Genomic DNA, 27642 nt, shown 5'->3' with positions numbered 1-27642 from the left:
ATCATGTACAATAGAATGCAGGCTTACTGTACAAATACTGAACATTAGATCTGGTGGTTTTTAGTCACTCTACTATACTCACAGTACAGTTAGTGCCGGTACTGGGTCGTTTGTACAAAATTACTTTTATATCCAGTGGGTGCTTGTTTAACCACATACAAATGAATGATATGCAACATATTTTCTAAAATGGTAAACAGTCCTCTTTTAGCATTTCCCAACAGCCACTTTGTAATATATATATAAGCTGTATATATATATATATATATATATATATATATATATATATATATATATATATATATATATATATATATATATATATATATATTCATTTCAGATATCTACTGTGACCGTAAACACACCACAGAGTTTCTGAGAGAACTGGGAGCCTCTTATGGCATCTACATAGCATCTGATAAATAGTATTTGGGGTTGGGTTGAGTATAAAATCTGCTGGTTGCTCTATGGCACAAAAGGGAATTACAGCATATAACTGGATAAAATGCTATTCTTCCAGTGCATGCTGGTGGAACGAGTGCTACGAGTGCGTCATTTCCTGTTTATAGCACAAAAAGGCCGAAGCTACATGTAAAAGAGTGCCTGCTGCAGCCACCCAGAGTCCTGCAGGCAGTTTGTTTCGAGCTGCTTCTGTTGTTTCAGGACAAAGATCCAGAGGCAGCAAAGGACAGAGAGAGGGAGTCAGGAAAATCAAGGTCAAGTATTGCACTGACTTTAAAATATACAAATTATCTTGATGTCAAAGAACAACATGTTTCAGTTGCTCCGCTGCTTTTTTGTGCTATAAATTAAGGACTGGCATAAGTGTCCAAATAGAAGTACATGATATAAGATAGAGGGTCGAGTTTTACAGTATACAAGCTACAGTAAACACGTATTTCAGTGCAAGTCACAGCATATTTGACTTTATAGCTACAGAAGGAATGCTAAGCACACTTATGGTTCAAAACAGTATTTTGTTGAATATGTGGTATCTGTACAGAGAAGAGACAAAATAGAAAACATATCTCTGTCACATATTAATGTCATAGTTGTAACTCTTTATAAAAAAAATTATCTATTTTGAGTATACAGTATGTTTTACAGTATAGTATGTAAGTAGTATTTTGTGGTGTAGCACCCTTTTCAAACATACACAGTATTTACAGTGCAGGGAAGTAAACATTGGTTTCACAGCTATGATACGATTAGTTTGCAGTCGTTTGCTACAGTTTCAACTCACTTTCTCTTTTATGTGATGTTTTTTTTATTCACTGTTTAAAAAAAACAAAAAAAACCTCTTAAAATCAATAGTTATCCTTTCCCCAAACCACCGGCACAGGATCAACAGAACGACAGCTTTCCCCAGGAGTGACAACAAAAGTACACAGTGATTATTTCTACAACACTTAAAGGTTGTGCTTTTGTGTAAACACAGACAAAAATCATGCTGAATAAAACCTCTTTTGAAGTTATTATAATAGATACAATGACAAGTAATAGGAGGGTAAATCAATAAGTTACGAGACTACTGCTCACAGCACATCACCGTGAGGAGCACGGAGCAGCAGAAAAATAAAGCCCTGATGAGTAACTGGAACTAATTTCATCTCCTGATCATCATCAGTTCCTGAGTTCCACATGTTTTTGAGAGCAGCGTTCTGATTCTGTGATTTCTCCGTGAACATGAACAGAGGCTTCACGTCAGATTAAATATCATCAACGGAGACTCTGGCGCTGCTTCAGGAGGTCCGAGACCACGAAGCAACGATCCTGGAGATGTGTTCTTAGAGAAGTTCAGGACGTCTCCGTCCATCTCTGGAAGAAGAGCATCCGGAGAACCAGCTGGGTTTTCTTTGAGGGTCGGAGTGAAACCACGGAGCTCTGCTGGGACTTTCTGAAGACAAACGGTCAGTTCAAATGACCCAAACTGTGTCGCCATGGTAACAGGGTTTTCCAACAGGACAACACGCCGCTCAGAGCGCCATAAAAACACACAAGTTTCTACCCACAACAACACAATCGTAGCTCCTCCCACTCCGACTCACCTGGTTGGTCTCCCTGAGACTTCTGTCTGTTCCCCAGAAGGTCCACTGCTCACAAAAACATGTGGAACTCAGGAACTGATGATGATCAAGAGATGAAGTTTGTTCCAGTTACTCATCAGGATTTGATCTTTCTGCTGCTCCGTGCTCCTCACGGTGATGTGCAGCAGTAGTCTCAACTTATTGATCTCCCCTCACTCTGTGTGTTGCCAAAATGATGGGCTTCCAGCTGTTTTGCATTATTAGCTACATCTTCTGTGAAGTCTCCAGTCTATCTAAACGTTATTCCCTGAAAACAGGAGTAACTGGTGTTCCCTTGTAGAAAATATTCCGAGCGATGTCGGGGCTGTTGGCTCTCTCTGGAATCAGGATGATATTGCTGCCTTTCCTTCTCAGCGTGGACTCGCGACTGGAGGCGACGGAGGGGCTTTCTGAAGCAGTCTCTCCACCTCCTCCTCCCACACCGCTACCTCCAGATCCAGAACCGCTACCGTCACCCGGAGTGACCCGGATGGTGGAGAAGCCCTGCGGGTGGAGCCTCGGCTCGGGCTGACCGGTGCTCTGGGTGTGAACAGTAACTACGGGTGGGGTGCTCACAGCGGCAGTGGTGGTAACCATGGGATTGGCGTGCTTCCTGTCAATGGACCCTTCCGGTACTGAGTCCGAGCTTTCTGAATCTCTGTTCAGATCGTTGAGCTCAAAAGACTGCCTCACACTCCCAGCTCCTCCGCCGGTCCCGGTCCCACCGCCGGCTCCAGTGCCATGATCCAGGGAGCGCCACCTCCACGAGCCGCTTCCATCCGTGGACGGAGCTTGGATCACTGGTCTGTTTTCAGGGTGGGCCTCTACTCTGACGATGGCTCCGGTGCTGCCTGATATACTGCCCGCGGTGCTGCCCAGTGAGCTGGGTCCTGTCGGACCGATGGGGTCTTGATCGATGAGCCCCCGGTAGCGAGCGGAGCCCTGACAGCTCCCCGCGGTGCTGCAGCCGATGCTGCTCTCATCTAAGCTCTTGGAGTGGGTCTGTAGAAGGCCCTGCTGCTTGGACATGGCGATCACTTGTAGGATCCGCGGGTGGTTGTTCTGCCCGTTCTCGTTAGTCCTGCAGTCTGCCGTCCTCTCTGCTGCTCTCAGCCAGTTGGCCTGAACTGTGCTGTTTACCGTCGACATGCCGTCACCTCCTCCTCCTCCTCCCGCTGTTCTGTGGGAGGTGGTGTTGTAGTTCTCGTGAGCTTCCTCTGGTATGTGGACCAGCTGTGAGGACCCAGGTCGAGCCTGCATGGATATCCTGGCCCCTCCCGTGATGCCGCTACAGTTACTGGGCAGGGTGGTGCTGGCGCCTGTGGCCAGTTTGGACACGTACGCGTAGCCGTCGAAGCCTCCGTTCAGGCCCGTAGCGGAGGGCTCGGAGCTGGATCGGATCTCCATGCTGCCGTGGTGGTGGGGGTGCTGGGAGGACTGGCCGGACGACGAGTCTGCAGAAGAGGACGAGTCCGGGACCTGCAGGGAGCACTTGTGGTTGTTGTTCTTGCTCTTCCACTGAGAGAGAAGCTGCTTGGAGCGGCTGGAGTCCATGGTGGCGTGGTGGAGGGTGGCCGCGTGACGCCTGGCCGCTTCCTCGTACGCCGCCATGGCCTGGGGGGTGTGGACCCGAGGGAGGGTGTGGCTGAAGGTCACCGTGGCCTCTTTGCTCTGGTGGGTGCGGGGGGAGATCACCTCCACGTCTGCACTGGACCGTTTGAGGCTGTCGTCAGACCTCTGCTGCTGCAGGCCTCGGTGGAGGAGGCCCTCGGAGTGGGAGGTCGGGATGCCGGGCTCCCCGACCATCGCGGCCTTCATCTGTAGGTGGTGGAGGACGGCCTCCTGGCTGATGTGGGGCAGCGGGCAGTGAGGCCGGTGGACAAGCAGAGGGAAACTGCTGCTGGTCTCCTCACTGGACTGAAAGTTTCCGACTGCATACAAGCCCTGGAAACAGAAACACTCCATGACTGACGCTTCTTTTACTGGATATTCTTGTTTTTTATTGTTTCAAACACACTTACAGAAAATAAATATCGTTTTTTTTGGTGTGGTACATCTCGGCTAGTGATTATATAGGTCTGAAAACAACTAAGGGCATTGGCAGTGTTATTTACGCAAATGCATTATACATGCAAATAATTATACCAATGCCTTACTCAGATTTAGAAACTAGTGTGTTAACATGGGGAAGAGTTTAGCTGAAAGTGTTGCGACTCTTTTAAGTTTTCATTCTACCATGAACTCCTGAGGACTTTTACAATTTAAATTAATTGTCCTTTGTACCTTAATGTGCCTCTTCATTATTTGAACTCTCTCCCAGCAGACAACGGATTCATTTACCAAACATATCAAACAACAGCCTGATTAAAACTCGGCTTGTCAGAAACTCCAGGTTGGTTTTGCTATTTGTTGTTGTTAAATTTTTGAGCTGTAATCTCAGTAACTCTTAATAAATGGAAAGCTCTGGCAGAAAATTTCAAATAAGCCAAGAAGGGCTGCAACACAGATTTAAGCTTTAAGAAGGATTTCTGCTCTTGAAACCAGACTGAGATGAAAACAACCTCCAGACTCTCTCAGAAAAAGTTTCCAATGTTTTCCAAATTTTTTCAACAAAAATGTGGAGACGTTTTCCAGTAATGTAATACATTATATGTACTGTATATGTGAAGCACGGTATCACATGGGTCACAAAGACTGCAAATTTTCACCAACACATTTTCAACATGTGCAGTAATGTGAGATCCAACTAACACAAAGTTTCAGCAATATTAGTAAATGATATCAATAGATATAGAAGCTGTGGAAAGACAGAACAAACACCTTCACGGGAGATACGGGGATTGTCAGGGAGAGAAGAAAGAGTCTTAACCAAGGCCAAGTGAAGCTCGTGATCAGTCAGCATGTCAGAATTTCGGCCCATTTAATTTAAATTTTGGGTGATTTTAGTCCTTTATATGGACAGGTTTGTCAGAACATTCGCTTGGCATTATTAAAAATAAAACGAGTTTGATGGTTTTCACATGGCAATGCAGTAACTTCAGGTCTCCCTCAGAGCTGTGTGTCTGCATTCTGGCTCTGAAAGGGTTTAAATTGTAAGGTGTATGTGTTCTTGCACACGTGAGATTCCTGTATTTGTTCTATAACCTTCTGTACAGGAACACCATTAGAAGTCAGGCTATATTTGTGGGCACTCGGCTGGTAGAGACAGACACCCACTCATCTCAATGTTTCGATCATGGCTGAGAGTCTTTGGGAAAGATACTGAACACCAAGTTCCTTCAAGTCCTGATGGCAGCCAAGCACCTTGCATGACAGCTCCGTCACCATTGGTGTGTGAGTGTATAAGAGTGAATGGGTGAATAAGAGGTAAACATTGTAATGTATTTCTAAACTGTTGAGGTAAAAAGGCATTATATAAGTGTAGTCCATTTACCATTTATGATGGTGGATCAATAAGTCCTGAGTGTGCTCCTGTTGTGCGAGAACAATGCACAACATCATGACGTGCACAGAGCAGGAGGAAACTAAAACCTTAATGATTTAAGGTTACAAATATTACCGCTTGATCAGAATCAGCACTGGTTCGTACAAATCTGCGATTTCTCCGTGGACATGGTCGGACGACGAACATCAAATCTAGTGCCAAACGGAAAATCAGCCACAGAGTCCCTTTTAAATGCTTTATGAAGCCGATGGTAATGAAGCAATGAGCCTGGAGAGGTGTTTCGAGTGACATTCGTATTCCCTAGGGGCAGAACGACACTGAAAACTGGAAAAGGTGACATCATTTTACCAGGTGGGTTTTGTTTGAGGGACGAATTCTCTGAGCACAACCCCGCAAACGACCGTCGACACCGAGGTCTACTGGGACCTTCTGAGGCATCAGAGGGAAAACGTTCAGTGGAAATGACCTGAACTGCGGCACTATAGCACTTTGGCTCTCCAGCATGTCACTGCTTAGTTTCTCGCCTACAACAACGCAATCATCACTCTCCACAACCCCGAGTCGCTGGATTTGTCTCTGACGCCCACGGACCAATGTTCACCACAGAGTGTGTAACTCGGGCTGATTGTCATCACGTGACCAAACTTTAAGTACTAAACTAAAAAGGTGACACCGTCTCTGCAAACTGGTCACATGCAACAGGAGCAGTCTCAGGACGTATGGATCTACAGATGGGACTGGCCCTTACCAGGTAGACAGCGATGGCTCCTCCGAGCAGGAAGCCCAGGTACACGTCGATGGCGTGGTTCTTGTACTGGATAATCCGGGTCAAACCGCAGATGATGGCGCTGATGATGAAGGAGAAGACCAGCAGGGGCTTGAGCAGCTTGGAGGAGTCGGTCAGGGTGCTGTTGAAGTACATCTGTAGACACATGACACATTTTATTTTTTAGGATTAATGCTTCATGTTACACCAGAGCACTATTATCATAATGCAATATTTGGTATTTATTGGATAGAAAACACGGAGAGCACGAAACACATGCATGCTGCTTGTTGCACACAGCAGAGCAAGAAAACATTACAATGAGAAGGACTCGTATTATGTACTTAAACAAGAGAGGATGTGCTTAAACGTCATTATTGGCACGGCGGTGATGCGGTCAGGACCAAGGCATGATGTTCAGTTTGGTCATGGCCTGCTCTTCTGACAAACTGAGTCCACAGAACACATGATCGGATGTAGTGAGCTCATCGTCTTGTTGCACCATGCCGGACTGAGAGGAGGGTCGTTAATAAAGCGGTTGAAGCCAGCTCTCAACCTACTAATAAGCTACTAGTAGTAAGCTACTAATGGAGCAGTACTGACCCTGGTTACCTCTGATCCAACCGTGAAATGCATCCTGTTGAGCTCTTCTTTGGTTCTAGTCTCAAATCCACAGCCTGGTTGGTGTTTTTCCTGGAGAACTTTGACAGCCCAGGAGGTTGACCGGAACGTACTGACTTCATTTGGAGACTTTTCAAACTCATCAAGCTCTTCTTTTGATAATGCGACATATCTCTCATTTTTTTGCTTTGCGTTCTTCTCATCCTCTTCCAACCATCCATCAAAACTAAGTCCACCATATAAATCAAAATTAACAACGACAGAAATCATTTTTTTAATCAACATTGCAGCCGACTGGTCTTTGATCCAGCGCAGAGAGTTTGAATGTTGCCATGGAGATGGCGGAGTGATATTTCTAGTAATGAGCAGGATGTGATGTCATGATGATTTGTTCCAAATGTTCAGTTGACCAATCAGATCTCTGGGTCAGAACTACTTGTATGAATTGAAGTACATCAGTCATTGGAGCTACTTGGCGAGCCATAACAAAAGCAATCCGCAAACCTGACTTTCACAGAAAATGACAGATGAGACTCTTGGTTTGGGTGAGGTTTTAAAAAAAGCCTGTCTATGATTAATTGAGAGACTAAGTACGTCTCCTTTGAACCATGCGACCTACTTTGCACAACTGAGAGACATATCAGACATCTTCAGCTGCTACCTGCGTCTGTCTGCTGTGTTCACTCAGCTTTTTCTCTCAAAACTGTTGATGGCACTATAACGCTGCTAATATAGTTAATCTCTTACCATGTGTGACTGAAGGAAGCTTATATGTGCAGGTAGTAAAAACCACAGTCTTCCATAAAAACCCACAGCATCAGGCTTGTTTTTAGCATTTTAAATAGTCAATGTAAAAAGTGTGACAGGTAGAAATTTCACATTCCCACCTTGAGTCGCAGCCTCTTCTATGTAGACAATGTATCTTTCATGAAATGTTCCAAAACTGAAAGTTTGATCAAAAATAAATACAATTTCTACCAATCACCAACACATATTTAACTTTATACTTAAAAGTTGTCCAGTTCAAATCTCATCGAGCCGACAGATTTCAATTTGTTCATAACAATGACTTTTTAAGGCAAAGAAAAGTTAGTTGTGGAGTGCCACAAGGTTCGGTCCGAGGCCCAATACTTTTCATGATATACATAGACATATTTACTAGGTAGTAAAACTTTAAAAATGTCTAAAGACATTTAGGCCTGGATGACCCACAATTTTTTACTTTTAAGTTTGGACAAAACTGAAGTTATTGTATTTGGCCCTTTCTAAGGCGGAGATATCCCTCCACCACTGTGAGGAACCTTGGCATCATCGCTGATGAGGATTTGTCCTTTAACTCACATATTCAGTGAGTCTCCACCTCTTTAGCAGTCTCTTTAGGGCTGGCTCCGTTGAGTCCAGGGCTGCCTTGATTCATCCATTAGTTCTGCTGTAACGGACCGAGGCTGCTGAGACCTCCCATGATGCACTGAGCTCCTCTCCTCTCTTTCACTCTCTGCATTTATATGACACCATTATACCTCATTAACTTCATGCCTTCTCTCTCCAATAGCTTTGTTTAATGTCTGTTATCTATGAAGTTCCCCTCACTTGTGTAGTTTTGTACTCTTGTCTCTGGTCTGTGATAACTGGCCGCACCAACACTTTATCGTCTTGGATCTCTACGCTGTTCTTTTCTCTCTCTGCTCTCCCCTCGTCCCAACCGGTCGAGGCAGATGTCCGCTCACCTCTGAGCCTGGTTCTGTCAGAGGTTTTTCTTAATGTTAAAAGGGAGGTTTTTTTCCTTCCAGGTGTTGCTCACGTGGGAATGGTTAAGTTGTTGGGTTCCTCTCTTTACAATGTTATCAAATTCAGGAGGAAAGTGGCAGAAACCTGAGAGAAAGTGAGTCATGCAGCGAGACGACAAATAAAGAATAAACAAATTTTTTGCACTTGTATGAAATTACTGCTGATGTTTTAAGATAAATGTAGAAAATCCTGAAGGGTTCACAAACTTTCAAGCACCAATCTAGTGTGCATGTTTGATTGACAGCTGAACAAACTGCAGCAGACACACAAATTAAACACGCCAGGACTGAACAAGAGTTCACAAGCCGAGGACACATGATGCTTTGTTAGTGGTGTTGAAATGTAAGAACGATGATTTCAACTAACCAAAGCTGACATTTGCAGTGTTTAATGCCGTGTTTAATGTGCTGTAGCTGACTAGCAATCAGACGTCAAACCCGTCTCTTTTCTTTGTTCCTACAAAGTGGACATTTTAGAGCAGGGAGACATGTGGGCTCCAACCATTACTCACTGAAACATAGACAGCAGCGTAGGATGCAAGGGTGGCGTGTTGCGATGGGAAAGATTTTCTGCAAGAGATGAAAGAACAGAAACAGACTCAGCCAACATTTACATCTACATGTGTGAGTTAACAGGAGGGAAGATAAAAAAAAAAAAAAACAAGAATAATGACATATATCAAACATACCCCGAACACACACTGGTTCGGTTTGGGTTGAAAGACTGAAGCAAATCAGATGCATTCATGTGCATCAACCCTCCTTCTTACTTTCACAATGTAGTGATATACCAAGCACCAATACATCATAGACAAACGACACACAGAGTGTCTCCAGACATTTACTGCAGTGTAGCAGGAGGAGCTGTAGAGTGTGCTACACAAGGAAAGTGAACCTGTGGCCCAGTTTCTCACTCAGCTCCATCCCAATGACCTATTTCTGACAACTCCCGGTAGTAACTCCTCCAACCAGCCCCCATCCTTACTCTCTGCATGTGTGTGAATGACTTCTGCTGCATTCATGCAGTGCAGTGTGTGTGTGTGTGTGTGTGTGTGTGTGTGTGTGTGTGTGTGTGTGTGTGTGTTTTCATCCTCATAAAGACAGCTGTGGAGTGATAAAGATTTCATTTACATATGAAAACTGAGAGCACTGCTTCAGAAACATATTGTTATACATTATTAGGTTTCTGTTATTATGCACGTTATATTTTTTGTGTATGATCAAATACTTACAATATAATGTATTGCATGTATATTAAAGCTGTTGTTTCGATATACAAAATAAATTTAAAAAAAATACAATAAATAATATAACATTAAGTAGTCTAGTCTGTTTGTACACTGCAGTAGGTTTTGCATGCTAACACACTCCCAGTGAAAACAATGGGGAGCATTGTTAGTTGATATACTGATGACTGATGCCATATTTAACCAACTAGTTTCAGGATTTAAGCAGCCACAGCTACTGAAATGATAACTGGCTCAATATTTAATTGCTTTTGTGTTTTTTCAAAACAACTATATTGTTTTAATGGGGAATCTGTAAGATGTTTAGTTTAAAACATAAAAAATTGACTGAACCTATCCACAGAACATGTGAATATATTTATAGATTTCTAAAGCATTTGAATGGTAACTGTGATTTTCTACATTAGTTTAATGCTCACTGTGATTTTCTGTGGTATTTAAATACTTACTTTAGATTCCTACAGCAGTATAGTAATTATTTACAGACGTGTTTTACTGTTATTTCTCCAGTTTCATGTCGATTACTGTGTTTTTAGCCCTCTTACACATTCTGATACTGTAAAACTTATTCGCAGTAACTAACTGTTCGGAAACAGTAAATTACTGAGGATTTTATAGCCATTTTTCACAGTGTAGAAACAGGTGTTAGAAAGCCGGTTTTGTCCGAGACATCTAAGTATTGTGTTGGAGAGATATCTACTGATGTTAGCATAGCGAAAAAATGTCCCCTTGGGGATTAATAAAGTAACTACCTAACCTAACCTAACCTAACCTAACCTAATCTAACCTAACCACCTCGCACAGGCCCGGCCTGTCTTGTAATACCACTTTGTACCACAAGATGGTGCAGTGAGTCACCGTAGCCCTGAGTCCAACATCAGAGGAAGTTATGATGAATGAAAGAGAACCAGAAGCAGAACAAGTTGACCTCCACCACCGGAGAAAGAACTGTTGGAGAGTAAAAGAATAAAGTTCGATGCTGAACTCACGACGTTCCTGCTGAGTAAACAGCTGTTCATGCTAGCGGTGGCTACGTAGCGAAAGCTCATAAAGGCACATAACTAATAATTTTGCCGACACTCTGCACTTCAGTAAATATAATAATTGTGCATGTAGGATCTAACAACACAGCCAGACGACACTCTCAACACAAAAACTGATTTGGACCAACTTATAGAGTTTTTTAAAGCATGTGGAAAGGCAGTGTTTTTCTTCGGCCTGTTCCCAGAGGTGGTGGGATGACCTCCGTCTCGGTTTCCATCGGGTCAGAACGGATCCGTTTTCTACCTCCGAGCTTCAACTCTTTGAGCTTTTACAGTCAAACTGAAGTTTATCGGCCTCCTCAACCTAATGGTGCTTTTAAGAATATTTAGCTGAAATTTTCCCAATTTAAAATAGTATTTTAATCTATAGGGATTTTAATTTTCATGTGTGTTCTTTTAAACCAACGAATGATTTCTTTTTAAAACCCAACCTCTTTGAATCTGGAGCAGCTGGTTTCTGGTCCGACTCATGAACACATCAGATCTTCTTTTATCTTCTGGCTTTTTATCTTCAAAAATTGTGATGCAACGTTTTCTAAACCACAAGCTTGTTACTTTTGAAGTTGTTACCGCCGGTTTAGTCATTACTTCTCCATCCTCTGCTCGCCGCTCTCTTCGTATCACCTCCGACACCACAGACCAATTTCATAACGCTGACACAGACACTTCTCGGTTTTATGTTGATCAGACTTCCCAATCAAACCTGCATCCCACCGATGTTTTAACATCTTTTAATGCTACCTGCCCTGCAGGTCTGGACATTGTTGCCCCCATGAGGTCATACCAACTAAAGCTCCAACCACGACAAGCCCTCGTATGTAATCTGTTTGTTTCACGATGACCTAACCCCAAACCACAATGTGACCGAGAGTTAAGTCTTTGCTAAAGGGAAGCAGGTGGTCTACAGTCGTGTTCAGCCTCTGCTGGTTAAATAGGTTAATAAAACCCCTGATGTACTGCAGCTAAACAGCTTTTCATGCAGCTCTGGAAGCGAGACCGAAGCTAAAGCTGCCAAGGATAGCAGAAGACGGTGTTCATGCCAGCAGCAGGAGGTTATATTTATAGCCCCATAATCTGCAGTCAAAACTACATGTGTCCCAAATGCATGGGTCAAACGTTGCTTCGTTCAACTCTCCAACGTCCTCACACAAACTCACACGGAGACAAGATCCCATGAAATCTCACAAAAACATGCTTCGTGGTTTAACCCGAGGTTCAGATCGGAGGACTACAGTCCGACTGAAGAAATATTACAGTGCAGGGTGTGTTTTAACGTCATCATCGGTCAGGACCGAGGCGCTAGTAATACTGTGATTAAACAACAAGTTACCATCTAAATAAAACATGTAATCTAAATGTTTTCATATGGTGGAGCAGTTCACTCTCAAAATATAAAACTTTATGTTAGAGTGATCTCCGTTTCCATGGCAACACATGGGATATGACTAACACCTGGAAAACAATCAGTTGCGTCAGTAGACTCTTACAGTATCTAACGTATGTAATGTTTACTACTCCAGGAAGTAGTCGGGGTGGGGGGGGGGGTTCCTGTTAGAAAGTGGAGGAGTGCATCCTCTAGTGTGCTTTGTTTTGTTTATTTGTTTGTTCTAAATAAATTGAATTCATCCACAATGATCCATTTCCTCTTCACGACAAAACTCTTTTGTGTTTTTTTTCCCATGTAACTCCAGTCACTTCGACTGTCAGTGACTCAGCACTTCTCAGTGATGACAATGAGTCTCTTGTTATACTCAAGGAATTAGTGCAGAAGAAATAAGCTTGAAACTGAGTTACCATGAGAACAATTAAATATTAATAAAGTTTTCACTGGTGACTGCAGCATCAACACCGCTGCATGTTTTATCCCTGCTTAACTTGCATAAAGCCAGTGTGGCTCTTCTGAGTGAAATGCTCTTCCTTGCTCACCTGCCCTGGTTGATGGCTGCAGGGTCGGCTCCGGAGCAGATATCGTCCATGACGTAGGGGTTCTGTTCGCAGCTCACATTCAGCGTGCTGTAGTTGGGTTTACACACGGTGAGGAAGTAAGGTGTTGGGTAGCCCGTCATCAGCTGAAGGATGTCGGTGATGAGAGCCGTCGCACAGAGACCGAACACATGAACGCCTGAGGAGAAATGAAAAGGTAAGGAGGTCAGCTCAGTGCACAGACAGAGGCACAGCACATCTGAGGGTTGGAGATGCTGCACGGGCCGACATACAGCTGCTGTACAGTCACGTGTACAACCTGCACTTTGGAAAACACTTAGATGAAACACATTGAAGGCAGCAGGACTGGTGAGTTTCTCGAAGACATTTCAGCACTCGTCTGAAAGGCCTCTTCAATTCTAACTGGAGGAGTCCAGTCAGAATATATTTAATAATAATTTAAAAAACTATAGAATACAGTAGGGTGATGCTGTTGTTGCCAAGATAAACAACAAACAAACAAAAACAAATCAGCACTCAGTTCTAAAGCCAGCATCTGTGATGGTACAGGATGCATTAGTGCACATGGCATGGGTAGCTTGAACATCTGGAAGGAAGCATTAATGCTGAATGATATATTCAGGTTTTGGAGCAACATATGCTGCCATCCAGACAACGTCTCTTTCAGGGAAGGTCTTGTTTATTTCAGCAGAACAACGTCCAACCACATTCTGACATCGGATTCGATGTGTCCAGAGGACCCACAGCCTCACGCAGCATCATCGTCTGCCACCTCAACCAGCCGGCTCCAGGGCCACGACACCAGAACCAGGTCCCTCACCAGCCGGCTCCAGGGCCACGACACCAGAACCAGGTCCCTCACCAGCCGGCTCCAGGGCCACGACACCAGAACCAGGTCCCTCACCAGCCGGCTCCAGGGCCACGACACCAGAACCAGGTCCCTCACCAGCCGGCTCCAGGGCCACGACACCAGAACCAGGTCCCTCACCAGCCGGCTCCAGGGCCACGACACCAGAACCAGGTCCCTCACCAGCCGGCTCCAGGGCCACGACACCAGAACCAGGTCCCTCTCCAGCCGGCTCCAGGGCCACGACACCAGAACCAGGTCCCTCACCAGCCGGCTCCAGGGCCACGACACCAGAACCAGGTCCCTCTCCAGCCGGCTCCAGGGCCACGACACCAGAACCAGGTCCCTCACCAGCCGGCTCCAGGGCCACGACACCAGAACCAGGTCCCTCTCTAGCCGGCTCCAGGGCCACGACACCAGAACCAGGTCCCTCACCAGCCGGCTCCAGGGCCACGACACCAGAACCAGGTCCCTCTCTAGCCGGCTCCAGGGCCACGACACCAGAACCAGGTCCCTCTCTAGCCGGCTCCAGGGCCACGACACCAGAACCAGGTCCCTCACCAGCCGGCTCCAGGGCCACGACACCAGAACCAGGTCCCTCTCTAGCCGGCTCCAGGGCCACGACACCAGAACCAGGTCCCTCTCTAGCCGGCTCCAGGGCCACGACACCAGAACCAGGTCCCTCACCAGCCGGCTCCAGGGCCACGACACCAGAACCAGGTCCCTCTCTAGCCGGCTCCAGGGCCACGACACCAGAACCAGGTCCCTCACCAGCCGGCTCCAGGGCCACGACACCAGAACCAGGTCCCTCACCAGCCGGCTCTAGGGCCACGACACCAGAACCAGGTCCCTCTCCAGCCGGCTCTAGGGCCACGACACCAGAACCAGGTCCCTCTCCAGCCGGCTCTAGGGCCACGACACCAGAACCAGGTCCCTCTCCAGCCGGCTCCATCAGACGGGACGATGAGTTTTATAAAGGCTGTTTTGTTCGGGGAGAGTTTGGGCCTGAGGTGTATGCAGATCATGTTTTCATGGCTGTTGCACCGTTCGAGTCGTATCAGAGCTGTCTGAAGAGGGCGAACTGGAGCGGAACAAACAGGAAGATGGAGCTGCCGGTAAACAGAAAATAAAAGGTCCAATTCTACGTAAACCAAAGATTTCCCGAACAGACGGGTGAACAGTCGCACAAAAACATGTGCAAACACTAACTCACTGATGAAAAATGAGAAATTATCTTGGCAACAACAGCACAACCCTGCTCTCATCTATACCAGAACAATTATTATTATTGTTTGCATTTCATTTCTTATCTTGGAAACACTGACATTGATGTCCAACATAAAATAAAACATATTTGCACTGAGTAAACTATCGTATCAATATAATATAATAATTACAGTAGCCTCATGATAAACAATTTTTCATTATTGGCCAATTACCTGTTTCTGTTTTTTATTTACTGAAGTGATTAAACAGTAAAGTCTCTCCCACTGCAAATATGCAATTATGCATTTAACTGTAAACTCAGCAAATCTTTGACCACAACTGTTGCATTTGTTATGAAAGGTAAATATTATTTCTGTCTTTTTAAAGATCATTTTAATGGGCATTTTTTGCCTTAATAGCTCGATCAAGATGGAATTAAAAACCAACCAAACACTTCGGGTCTCCTCCCAAACACAAGCTGGTATTTCTACTTGCTGTCATTTCAGACCTGTGTGGAGACTTCGCAACAGTTTGCTGTAAATTCAAAACCAGATTAGTTGAAAACTGTTGATCTCAGAGAAATAACCAGTAAAATCAATATGTTCTGTTTACAGTATTTTGATATGCAGATCAGGACTTTGAGACTTGTGCTACTGTTTAACATGAGTTTATACATCAGAGATGAAAAGTTGGATTTGTCTTCATAACGGGATTATTTTGGTATTTAGCCCACAAACATGTGACTGTCATCATTACAAAGCTCTGGTTCCGCTCCGTCCTCTGATGGGTTTCACCATGATGAGTTCATGATTCAAACCGGTAATGCTGGATTTGGACACGCTGTCATCACACACACACACACACACACACACACACACACACACACACACACACACACACACACACACACACACACACACACGAGTTAAGACTTTGTAGCGTAGCATTAGTTCAGAGAATACTGATTGTGTGGAGAAGCCTGGCGTCGGTGTGAAATAAGAAACTCGGTGTACCAACAAATCGGACTGCTCTGCGTATGAAGGAGTTGAAGTTGCAGCCGGCAGCGTTGATGTTGGCCTCGACGCCGACGCCACTCTTCCTCCGAGACAGGCAGCAGAACAAGATGGCCTCTCCGATCATGATCTGTGGACACAAGTATCACCTGTTACATGAGTTTACAGGTAGAAGAGGGTGACGAGGGCAAGATTTCACCTGAACACTTGTCTCTTCTCTTTTTTTTGTGTGTATGTGTTGCTCAACTTTTACAGTTTAACTTGACATACTCTGGTTTAAGCCAAGACTCCTCCTTCCTGTGTGAAACACAACCACACACAAATACACACTGCTCCGGTGACACGAGGTGGTGCAGTGGGATACCTGACTGTCTGCACAGACACTGTTCAGGATCACATCTTTGTAGAAACAAGAAAATGGAAAGAAATTGATATCTATGTTAGAGAAGAGAAAGGTGAATAATGGACAGAGAGAAGAATAAGAAGGCCGAATCAGTGATGGACAGACGAGGAATACTGACTCATAATACAGAGACACACTGTACATAAATCTCTGAAATATATACCAAGTTTTTCTCTTGCAAAGGAGACGTAGAAGAATAATTAATACAGAATAATGATACAGAATTTCGAGTCTCTGCTGTTGAAGTTTGGTCTCACCACAGATAATTGCCCAAAATTCGAGCCCCTCCAATCTGGCTGCCAGCAGTTACACTTCAGTGTTTGAAATCTTAGGACAAGGTTGTTGCCATGGTTTCCCGTCTTGTCGTTAACTCTTACTGTGATGGCAGGTCCGGCGAAGGCCAGGCTGAGCAGCATCAGCAGGGGGATGACTTCGTGGTTGGGGTCGATGTAGGGCAGACTCAGGCTGCGGTCGTGGCAGTTAAAACCAGACTTCACTGGCTTGAAGACATCCGTCCACTCCAGGAAGTACAGACTGACCACAGACGATACCAGGATCGGCAGCTACGCAGACACAAAGAGAATCATATGAGGGAGTTCAAAGTCATAAACAGCAGCGGCTGGAGCAGATTGCCAATGAATAAATAAATAGATAAGCAGGCAGTGAAGGCTGCAAATGTCCCCATAACCTTATGGTTCAGTGGCTTCGCTAATTTGATTTGATAATGAGGACGGAGGCACGGATAAAGGTTGTCATGACCCGAGGACGCTGCTGGAAGTGATGCACGACGGCATGTTGAATCAATTGTTGTTGAATTGCTCCGACTGATCTCAGATCTGCTGAATGAGTTCTCCAAATCCCAAACAACAAAATGGGGAACAGCTCATTCGTGTTTATTATAGCCAGCTCGAGGTCTTGACCAATTAGAAAACAGCAGTTCAATTACAACCGTGAAATAAAGTCAGAGCGATAAAGCTGCTCTGAGGAGAGATACTGAGGGAGTTCGGGCATCGGATCGGGAAGACCGACCCAGTGGAGGTTTTCTTGTCCAAGTACGACTCCATTTCCAAAAAAGGTTGGGACACAAACCATGTAAACCCATATTTGAAGAAAAATAGGTCCGAGCATATCGATGTTATCGTTTGGGCTGCTCTTTTTAGACCCAGTCATCATGTTCCTGACGGTGGAGCAGACCCAGAACACGCTGGAGGTTTTCTACATCGGATCCCCCGGAGGATCGAGGGAACGTCCCTGTGGAGATGGACGTGTGAGCTAACCTCCTCAGACAGCTGCCACTTCCAGACCACCTCGGATCAAATGGAAGGACGGAGGGAGCTGGTGTGAGTTCAACAAATCAGAGTGCTTCACTGGTCCGTGGAAGATAACCAGAGAGCAGCTCTGCACGGGGCTCAGCTGGCGATGGAAATTCCTGCTTTCGACATGCTGAACGACTGGCTGCAGCGATTTCACCGCTGACCGGTCACAGTGTCACTGAAGTTTGAACTGAGTTGGTGGCATTTCGTAAGAATATCCAGTCCTGTCAGGAGCACTGACAGAGAAGAGCTTTGAGCTGAGAAGACAGATGAACTACTTTCTCCAAAAACACCAACCAAACTGTCTTTTTTTAAAGACAGTGTCACCGGGCAGCTCGGCAGCTACAGGACATCACAACTCTATCTGCTCTCACCCGAGAGCTTCATAATGCTGTTTGTTAAAACTTCAGAAGGTGATGCAGGTTTATGCAGCAAACACAGTTTCACAAGGTGGAGGACCAATCATCATCCAGCAGTGATGTCATCATCCATCAGTGATGTCATCGTTGGTTTGTGAATGTTATGAATCCTCCAGTTCAGATTCTGTCCGTCACCATCTTGCTAGTTCAGAGCGGTTTGGAGCAGGAAGTGACCATATTTGGACGAGCTGGGGGAGGAGCCAGCGGTGGATCTGACCGATCTGATTGGAAACCTGACGATACTACGTCCCGCCCACCGATAGCTGTAACCTGACTGCACCACAGGCCTGTCAATCAAACAGACACGCCCCCAAAAACAGGTCTTCTTGAATCTTCTTTTCTAATGAATGAGGGATTATTTTCAGATGGACCTCCAGAAAACTAATAAGAAGGAGTGACTTTAGCTAACAACACCGAGATAACTGATGGACACATTTTATTCACTTTGGATTTGATGAGAGAAGTTGAATGGGAGTCTATGGAGCCGGAGGCTTTTTGGAGCCGACCTCTAGTGGCACTCGCTGGTATTGCAGCTGAAGACACTTCTGGATCAGAACCTTTTTTCAGAACAGAAGCTACGAACTCTTTTATATCCAGTCTGTGTTTTATATCCAATCTGTGTAGAGGGCTCAAACTGACGACGCAGGAGGTAAAACAAAGGCGAGCTTTGACAGCTGTTTCAGTTACTAAAAACACAAAGAACAGAAAGTCGGTGACCTTCGACCATCAATGAACGGTACATTCAGTTAAAGCTTGTACTAAATTAAAAGAAATCCCTTCAAGGAGCTGTTGAGATGTTGTGATCAAAAGAATGAGAAAACATGAGGTCATACCTTTGACCTTTGATCCTCCAAATCTAATCATCCTAAGTACCAAGTGAATGTTGGGGCCAAACAGAGGTGGGTGATATGGCCCTAAAGTAATATGACAATACGTCTGGGTATTTTTTCCTCAAACAATGTTCTTGCTGAAAGGAAAAAATACTGGAAAGTTTTTGATTATTAATTTCAATAACATCCAATTTTGACAAAATGAGTGCGATGATTTATTTTGGTCTTCCAATATTTTGTAGAAACTACACCATAATGGTGTCAGTTGTTTTGTTTGTAAACTACAACAGTAACTCTGAGTGAGATTCAGATTCTGTACATTAAAAAACAACTTAAAGAAAAATTTAGGGTCAAATTTGAGCACCTGAAATTGTTCTCCTGATTTCTCCAACTCGACTTCACATTGTGAACCTTTGCTGTTCGACTGTGTCAGACTGTGTTCTTTACACCCCAGCCGGCGTCGTGGTGTCCCCTTCCAGAGAGCTACAGGGGGGCGATGTGCGTGTGGAGGCTGAGAGCCGCCGTGTGATTGGACGTGTCCACGGAGGACCGCAGTGTGACGCGTCGGTGGGAGCTGGAAGTGGCCCGAAGCATCGAGGGCTTCGTCATGCAGCTGAACGCCCTGAATCACAGGCTAATGCTACGTGTGCTACTTCCTTTATGCAGTCAGATGGAGGTTTTGCTTCCAGTGAACGTACTCCTGCGAGGATCTGGGCCACAAACACACACACACACACACACACACACACACACACACACACACACACACACACACACACACACACACACACACACACACACACACACACACACTTACAGACGACTTACAGACTTTAGTACAAGCAGTAACTCACTCACACACTTCTTTTCTTCTTTTCTAAACAATAGGAAGGTTTCATGTAGTTTTTAACCAATTCATTTACTCAACATTGGAACAAACAGGACATTTCCAGACAATAAAGGAGGTGTGATGCTGCCGGAAAGGAACCTCTCTTTTCATCTATTAGTATGTGACATCTCCTTTGTCGCTACAAAAATCTGTAAATACATTTTGTGTAATATTCAATGTTACCTGGTCTGTCAATGTTTTTTTGTTTTTTTAAGTCACTTCATAACTGCTGGTGTTCCTGTTTTGGATCATTTCAACCAGATTTAAAAAAGAAAAACATAAAAGACAGAGAGAGAGACGTCAATGCCAAAGAGTGTGTTGAGTTTTCTGCACGTCACTGTTAAAACATCAATTCAATTCAATTTAATGTTATTATTGTTGCCTCAAATCACGACATCAATGATCTCAGGGTACTGAAACGTTACAGAGTGAAACAATTCAACATTTCCCACATGAGCAAGCATTCGCCGACAGAATAACAAATTCCCTGTTAACATGAAGAAACCTGTGACAGAACCAGACTCAGCAGTGTGCAGCCATCTGCCTGAAGCTGCAGCGATGATGGGAGGAGGAGGGAAGAGAAAATACCTGCAGAAGGTTCAGGGACAGAGAGGACAGAGAGGACAGAGAGGAGAGGACTCAGTGCATCATGGGAGGTCGCCCACCAGCCTCTACAGCAGTATGACTAAAGGATGATGTCACTGTCACCTGAGTCAGCCATAACAACCGGATTTAGCTGATGGATGACGTCATGGTGATGTCAGCGTAGCATTATGATGCCCACCCAGCCTTAACACCACCTGCAGGTGCACCCACCGACTGAGAGTGCAGACATTTGCCTTCAGACAGATATTATAAACATGTTTTCTGACTTTCCCTGAAAGGAGCATTATTTGATCGTGCAGTTTTGCGTCAAATTCTCAGTTTGAACATTTGGTTTGTTGGTGTTGGTCTATTTTGAATTAAACATGGGATTGACATTGATTTGCAAATCAGTGCATTCTGTTTTTATTTTACATTTTACACAACGTCTCACTTTTTTTGTTCGATATATAAAGACATCGTCCAACCTGAATGTCGCCCTCCGAACTCAAAGTGGCTGCTGATTCCAAAGGAGAGGAGCCTGACAGCGAAAAGCTCTGCCTCACATTTCATTTTGGAAACTCTCTGAGTCACAAGCAAGCCAGCATTATTAATTTGCTTGTTAATTACAGTGTGTTTTTTGTGATGATTGATTTATCACTGGCTTTCCACAAACAATTCTGATGCAATTTGCAATTTTTTTCTTTTGGTGGTAAAATTGAGCAAATTGGCAAAACTTAACATAACTCGCTGATACTGTCACCACTGGTAAATTGAATGCTGCAAACTCCTGCATCTTTCACAAATTAAAAGGTATTGTTATTTAAAATAAAAGGCCTCGAACATTTAGAGCCATATATGGGGTTGTCACTGAGAAAAACATGACATAGAACTGACTTGAGCAGCTGGAATCCTCTATCAGGCAAGAATGGGACCACATTTCACCTTCTAAACTCCAGAAACTGGTCTCCTCGGTCCCCAAACATTTACAGAGTATTGTATAAAGAAGAGGTGATGCAACACAGTGGTGAACATGCCCCTCTCCTTACTTTTCTGAAACGTATTCTCAGTTTGAACATGTGGTTTGTTGGTGTTGGTCTATTTTCAATTAAATATGTGATTAACATGATTTGCAAATCATCATATTCTGTTTTGATTTAGATTTTATACAGCATCCAAAGTTCTTTGAAAACATTGTTGTATATCAATATAAAGAGCGCCTAACCCAAAGTCTGCCTCCTGAACCAAACTGGCAGCTGATTGTACAGGAGAGGAGCCTGTAAGAGTTTTAACATCTGTTGTCTGGTGAGACATTATAGCAATTTAGCCACGTGCTAACTTTAAAGGGGATAAAATCATTATATTACACAGCTCCCATAGAGTTTCCAAATGTTTGCTCGCCATGTGACAACATTCCACTTTCAAAACTCCCGGAAGTGGTTCAAATTCTGATCGTGAAACGAATCATTTCATGGCACTTGTGACGCCTTTTATTTAATTCATCCACCATTTAATCACAGTGTTTCCACCATTTTAAACCTGCAGCAGAAGCAGTAGAGTACAGATGTGTCCACAGGGGTTTTGTACTTGTTACTTCAGGAAGGGAAACGCAAACGTTCCACACCGGAGCTATAAAAGAACCTCAAACACTAACCTCAATGAAAAATGAGAACATGTTATATTGGACTTCACCGCACAGCACCAAGACTGATCAGGTGTTTTAAACACAGTCCCCGGCTGCATGGATGCCGAGGGGAAACAAATGATAGTTTTACAACTGCTGCCCGTTGGGCTCCGTACAATGGATGCTCGTGAAGAATAGTGGAAATGTGTAACCACGGAAACCTATAAAAGGATGTCAGTTACTGCACACAGTGGACAAACAGTCTGTTTCCTTTTTGCCACAGAATAACAAATGAAAGAGGAACATAATTTAACCATTTCCTCCAGGAGGAAGCGATACTTGTGTTCTCATTCTTCCTTTAAAGGTGCTCGTGGTCTTCTGTGTTGAACTATATATAGAATCCTGAATGGATGCATGAATAAATAAAGCAAGAATCATCCAAGTTTTATGTTGAAACCAGGTTACCCTCCCCTCCCCTCCCCAGATCTGTTTTCTTGGCTCACTGTCAACCTCCCTCACCTCTTGTCCGGCCTCTCTTCTTGTGTAAATGGGAAATAGGTCAGAGTCAGCGCTCACTGTGCTCATGCTCAGCAGACGAAGCTGCTCTGGGAGCGATACTGTACGCTCCACACTTCAAAGCACATTCCTGCAGGACACTTTACATCACATCCTGTTATATTTAAAGTGCAGGATGATCTGCTCAAGCTGAGGGCAGCTCATCGCATTTGTCTCCAGATTATTTTTTATTTCTAAGTGACTTCATGTATTATCACAGCACAGAAAACAAATACTCAAAAATAGATTAAAAACAGCACAAAGCACAGGAACACACGTCCTTGTGCAATATTTGTTGTTATTTTTGGGGTTTATTTGTTTCTGGTGTAATCCTAGAAATTTAAATCCTGAAAGACGTAATTGGTATAAAAAAAATCTGACTGCTGTCCACTCCCAACATGCATGCTCATATTTCCTTGTCTTGGGTGTTGTTGCCTCCATAAATATGAGTTTACATCTATTTACAGTATGTAACACGTTGCAAACTGTTAAAGAAAACCACCTGACGCAGGCCCTTCATCAGTTTCCATGTTTGCCTTCACTTGGACCAAGTCAATCATGTCATCACTATGACAACTAGTCTTCACTATCGACCACTGATCAGCTCGCTCCGTTTTTAAAGTTTACAAAAAAAGATATTTGGTCAGAAAGACAAATAATTCAGAAATCCTTTTTCCACTACAACGTCCATTACCTTCCTGGCATTTAGCTGGAGATGGTTGCCCTGGCAACGGTCCACAAAGCTGCTGACCAGGCTCCTGTATTGCTCCTCCCTCCCCTCACTAATAGACCCCACGATAGCAGCCGTGTATGAACTTGTTTTTTCTCTCTTTCAGAGAACGTTTTAGATGACATGTCTCACAATCACATCAGAAATCAGATGTGTAGGAAGCTCAAACACTTCTGTAGTGTTACGAACTGGCCTGTCGGTCGGGGAGTCGGTGATCCACGACACCAGCAGTCCGACCGGCAAAGTCAGGGAGCACTGGAAAGCTAGCGGCGCTCCCACCTGTGTCCTGAGGTGACCGAGAACAAGACATCAGAGCTGCAGGTCTGTCGTCATCAACCTCGCTGGTGCTCTTATTCTTTGTACTGGAACAATGCACGAGGTCGTCCAAAGCACCGGGACGCTCTTCCCTTTCAGGCTGAGGGTTTTAGATGTACTGCATGACACCAAACAGCTGATCTGTACCGGCCTTAAGGACTCCGGTGCCGACACCATCTGGGCCTGCTGCCCATCCTGCCGTGGACAGTTTGGTTTACATAAACTGTTTAACTTTTATGTTGACGAGAAACCTGGTTACCGTAATCAGTGTGAAGGATTATAGAAACCATATTTATCTCCATGGAGAACGCAGATTTCTGTGTCATAAAACTGAGATTCTAATCAGCTTGTTGCATGTGTGCGTTGACAAAGAGAGGTTTATGAGTAGCACGTGAGCATGTGCCTAAAGGAGCAGGACGTCATCACAGGACGAAGCAGAATGACGGTGATCAACGTGGTGAGCAGGAGTAGCGGCAGCATCACTGGAGCCACGATCAGTGTTGAATGTCGTGTCAGAGTGCAGAGAGCTTTGGCAGTATGAGTGTCCAGCTTGTGTTATTGCTGTGTCGCTTTATTTCGAACAGCTCGCTGCGGACGCAGATGAAGAAACTCTCCACTTGTATCATTTAATAGAGGAGATGGAGCGGCTTCGCTGCGGGCGTGTGATGTATCTCAGGCGAACCTCGGTGAACCTGTGTACTAATGCTAACATCAGGTATGAAAGTTAAATGTCCCTGAAGCGAGTAGATTGGAGCCGAATGAGGAGGATTACGGCTGCCGAGAAGCTCTCTGTGTGCAGCAAAGCTCCGCCCACTCCTTCACAGAGCTTAGTGACGATCCACTAACGTAACATGTTTGATATTACTATGAATATCCAACGTGTCGCGTCCTCAGCAACACACCCGCTGAGATTGAAGCAGGTGAGACCAACGGTTGTCGAGATATTCGAAGGACAAACAGAGACAGAGATTTCTGAAAAGATGTATTAAAGTGTGGCCAGATGTTAAGATCACACTTGAGCAACGTTTACTTTTGCGGTTGGACAGTAATGATGAGGATCAGATGACCTTGTGTGAGCTGGCCACTGTCGGGGTTATAAACATCCTTGGACAAAATACACTCAGTGGGCACTTCATTAGGTTTCACATCAAGATAAACGCAGTTACACAGCTGCTCAGACACCTCATCTTAGAATTGTATTCAATCATACAGCACTTCTGTATGTATTTGTGAAATGTGTTTTTTATCTAAGGTAATGGAGGAACTTGTCTTCCAGCAACTGCAGTCTTTTGTAAGAAATAATTGTGGTTTGAAGTCACGTCGCAGCACTGAATCTGCTGTTTTAAAGGGATGTTCTGTCCCTGATGCTGATGGTCGTGCTGTCCTTGTGTTACTGGATCTGACTGCAGCGTCTGATACTGTGATTCTTATCTCCCATCTGGAGCAGCATTCATCGACTGATCTGACCGACATCTACTGTTAACATTAGTGAGGACTCCCAATCAGCTCTCTGAATCACGGGGTCCCTCAAAGGGTCTGTTTTGGTTCCAATTCTATCATCATTATATAAGTGGCCTCTTGGGTTTATCTTTAAAACACAAAATATTGCCCATCACTTTTATTCAGATGACACTCAGATACCGCTGAAACCTGTCTGCCAGATCTGTTCATTCTTCAACACGTTGCGTGGCCTGAGTTAAAACCTGTCTGTTGCAAAATGAGATTTTGCTGCTCAATCCTTCTTGATAGTACCACTTGATAATATTTCATCTCGTCTCGGATCTCTGGAACCCTCCTCATGAACCTGGGTTTTATTTTTGATTCCAGTCTAGTTAGACCTGCAGATTAAATCTTCTCTCATCTGTCAGCTGAGAGGTTTAGCTAAAGTTGAGCCTGTCTTTTTTTTCAAGACCACGAGATGTTCCCTCCAGGTTTTATTACTTCGAGGTTGCAGTTCTTTGTACATCGGAGTGGACCGGAGACTAATGTTCAGACTCCTGTCTGAATGCATTGTTTATTGTTTATCCTGGTTTATTTGTCTGACCCGTCTCTTTCTGAGGTCACTGGACCAGCAGCGTTTAATCCTGGATCCACAATGACTCTTAGAGCTGACCGGGCTTTCTCAGAGGCAGCACCACAGACCCAGATCAGGCTGTCAGCTTCACTATCAGTGTTCAAATCCAGACTGAAAACATCTATTAATGGACGTTTCCAGATCACAACCATTTTCATTTCAATTCTTTTTTATTTGGCCTTTATTTACTGCTCATGAACATCCTCATGTTATTTTGGCTTCATATTGTTTTTAATCTTTTTTTAACAGTTGAAATCTCTCCCGTCTGTTTGTTCTGATGTTTTTTGTAAAGCACTTTGGTCAACTCCTAAAATATTTAAATGTGCTATATAAATAGAAATAATTTCACTTGACATGTAAATGAAAGATTCAAACTATACAAACAAAATTGAAGGTATTCCCGAACAAAGTCACTGCTCAGAGACATCCGTGGGAATGATGCAATCATCAACAGCACCCATCACAGAGTATTACAGGAAAATCTATAATATATGATTCATGCTTGATTGTGGAGCCACAGGCCAGCAGTGAATTAGAGCATGCATAAAGATCACAGCAGGGAAACGAGTGACAATCACCGAAAGCTGCAGCACTCGGTGCTTCAACGTCTAAAATCAGCCGTCAGGTTGAAATGTTTGTCAGAAAATGATTCAAATATAACAATGGTGAGCAGAGTCAGAGCGGCCTCCTCGTCTGCGTGGCTGCAGCTCGTCACCTCAGACTTCTATTAAAAGCTCCTTGACAGTGTTGGAGATTCCCTTCTCATGTTTGCATCATGTTGCGTTGTGCACACAACGTCTATACTTTGCTTGTTGCAGCCGTTTCCAGTGTGTAATGCACTGCATCGTAAATATGTGATTCAAATATATGTTCACACGGACTAATAATAAACGAGGAGATTACTAGTCTGGCCTTCATTTAAAAAAATGTATAGCTATTACCATATTATAAAAATACCTCTGATGTTTTGCTGTCCCAGTTGTGTTGTACTGAAAAGGCATGTCTTTGGTTTCACGTGTATTTTAATATCTTATTAATGTCGACTTTCATGAACTAGTTGTGTTGTTATATGAACAGTTCACTAGTTAACTGTCTTGGGCTCCATTATCATCTTTCATTTGATCTATTGAAAAAGTTCATCCTAAAAAGGATGTGTTATATTGTGTGTGTCAAATCCTACTGTTAACAAATCAGTACTCTGCTGTGAGAACCGCTTACATCAGGTCATAGAGATAAATAATTATATAATACAGCGATACAAAAGATGGAACAATAAAATAACAATAAGATCTATCTTTCACCTCTACGATGCAGCCACCTGTTCTCATAACGTCAAAGGAGGATGAAGACAGAAAAATCTCCTTCATGCTCGTTTCATTTGCACACCACAGTGTCTCTTTTAAAGGTTGATTTTTTTTTTTTAGACCAACATATTAAAACTGTACCAATCAAATCTCGTTCAGCTGCTCCTCAGGTAGCACCATCTTAATAAGGCTGCTGTGTAATAGTGGATCTGCTGTGACAGTTCTGTTGGGCCACATCAGACCTTCCCTCCGCTGCAGCTCCTGTTGGATGGAGATACAAAGAGAAGCATGCAGCATGAACTCACCTCGACGAAATAGAAACAGGGCAGCAGGCTGACGCTGTCTTTGGTCAGGATCCCCTTCTCTCGCGCAGACATGGCCAGGCCTCCAAATGTCCACACAGATCCGAGATGAGACGAGGGAGGAATGGCTGCGCTCTTCCTGGTGTCCTGCCGGAATCAGGAGCGCTCCATGCCGCCGTGAGGAGGATGCTCGGGACGACAGACAGCTCGGGATCCTGCCAACCCCCCGACACTCACACCTGCGCGCTGCTTTATCTCTGCTGGCGGGAAGCCTCGGGCTCGGTTCTGTGCATGTGTTCCTGCAAGCTGTCAGGTAC

The 27642-nt window shown here is 44.3% G+C and overlaps 1 protein-coding gene across 3 annotated transcripts; it reads right to left on the bottom strand.

The window, feature by feature from the left end:
• Window positions 1-306: 306 nt before the first annotated feature.
• On the bottom strand, window positions 307-27642 carry LOC138199280 (phospholipid phosphatase-related protein type 4-like). 3 transcript variants are annotated; one of them, XM_069151229.1, is made up of 7 exons: window positions 27329-27642; window positions 16646-16951; window positions 15986-16115; window positions 12902-13097; window positions 9198-9255; window positions 6260-6433; window positions 307-4010 (listed from the first exon to the last, which is right to left on the bottom strand). In XM_069151229.1, exons 1-7 carry the CDS (start codon window positions 27398-27400, stop codon window positions 2328-2330), a joined length of 2619 nt encoding a protein of 872 aa, XP_069007330.1. In that variant the 5' UTR covers window positions 27401-27642; the 3' UTR covers window positions 307-2327. The 3 variants fall into 3 exon arrangements, with proteins under 3 accessions (XP_069007330.1, XP_069007331.1, XP_069007332.1); XM_069151230.1 differs by having other exon boundaries at window positions 16766-16951; XM_069151231.1 differs by lacking the exon at window positions 27329-27642 and adding an exon at window positions 16256-16384 and having other exon boundaries at window positions 16766-16840.

This window comes from Embiotoca jacksoni, unplaced genomic scaffold, assembly GCF_022577435.1.
Source record: "Embiotoca jacksoni isolate LCO1_2020_lvr unplaced genomic scaffold, fEmbJac1.0.p SCAF_17, whole genome shotgun sequence".
NCBI lineage: Eukaryota > Metazoa > Chordata > Actinopteri > Embiotocidae > Embiotoca > Embiotoca jacksoni.
The sequence above is the reverse complement of the archived record's forward strand: the minus strand, read 5'-3'. Positions and strand labels throughout refer to the sequence as shown.

Bases quoted from the DNA above. Each gene is read 5' to 3' on its own strand.
- LOC138199280 (XM_069151229.1), bottom strand. From the start codon at position 27,400: ATGTCTGCGCGAGAGAAGGGGATCCTGACCAAAGACAGCGTCAGCCTG. The intron at 16,952-27,328 runs GTGAGTTCATGC...GTGTCTGCGTAG, and splicing joins CCTGTTTCTATTTCGTCGAG to CTGCCGATCCTGGTATCGTC. The intron at 13,098-15,985 runs GTACACCGAGTT...ATTTCTCCTCAG, and splicing joins CAGAGCAGTCCGATTTGTTG to GCGTTCATGTGTTCGGTCTC.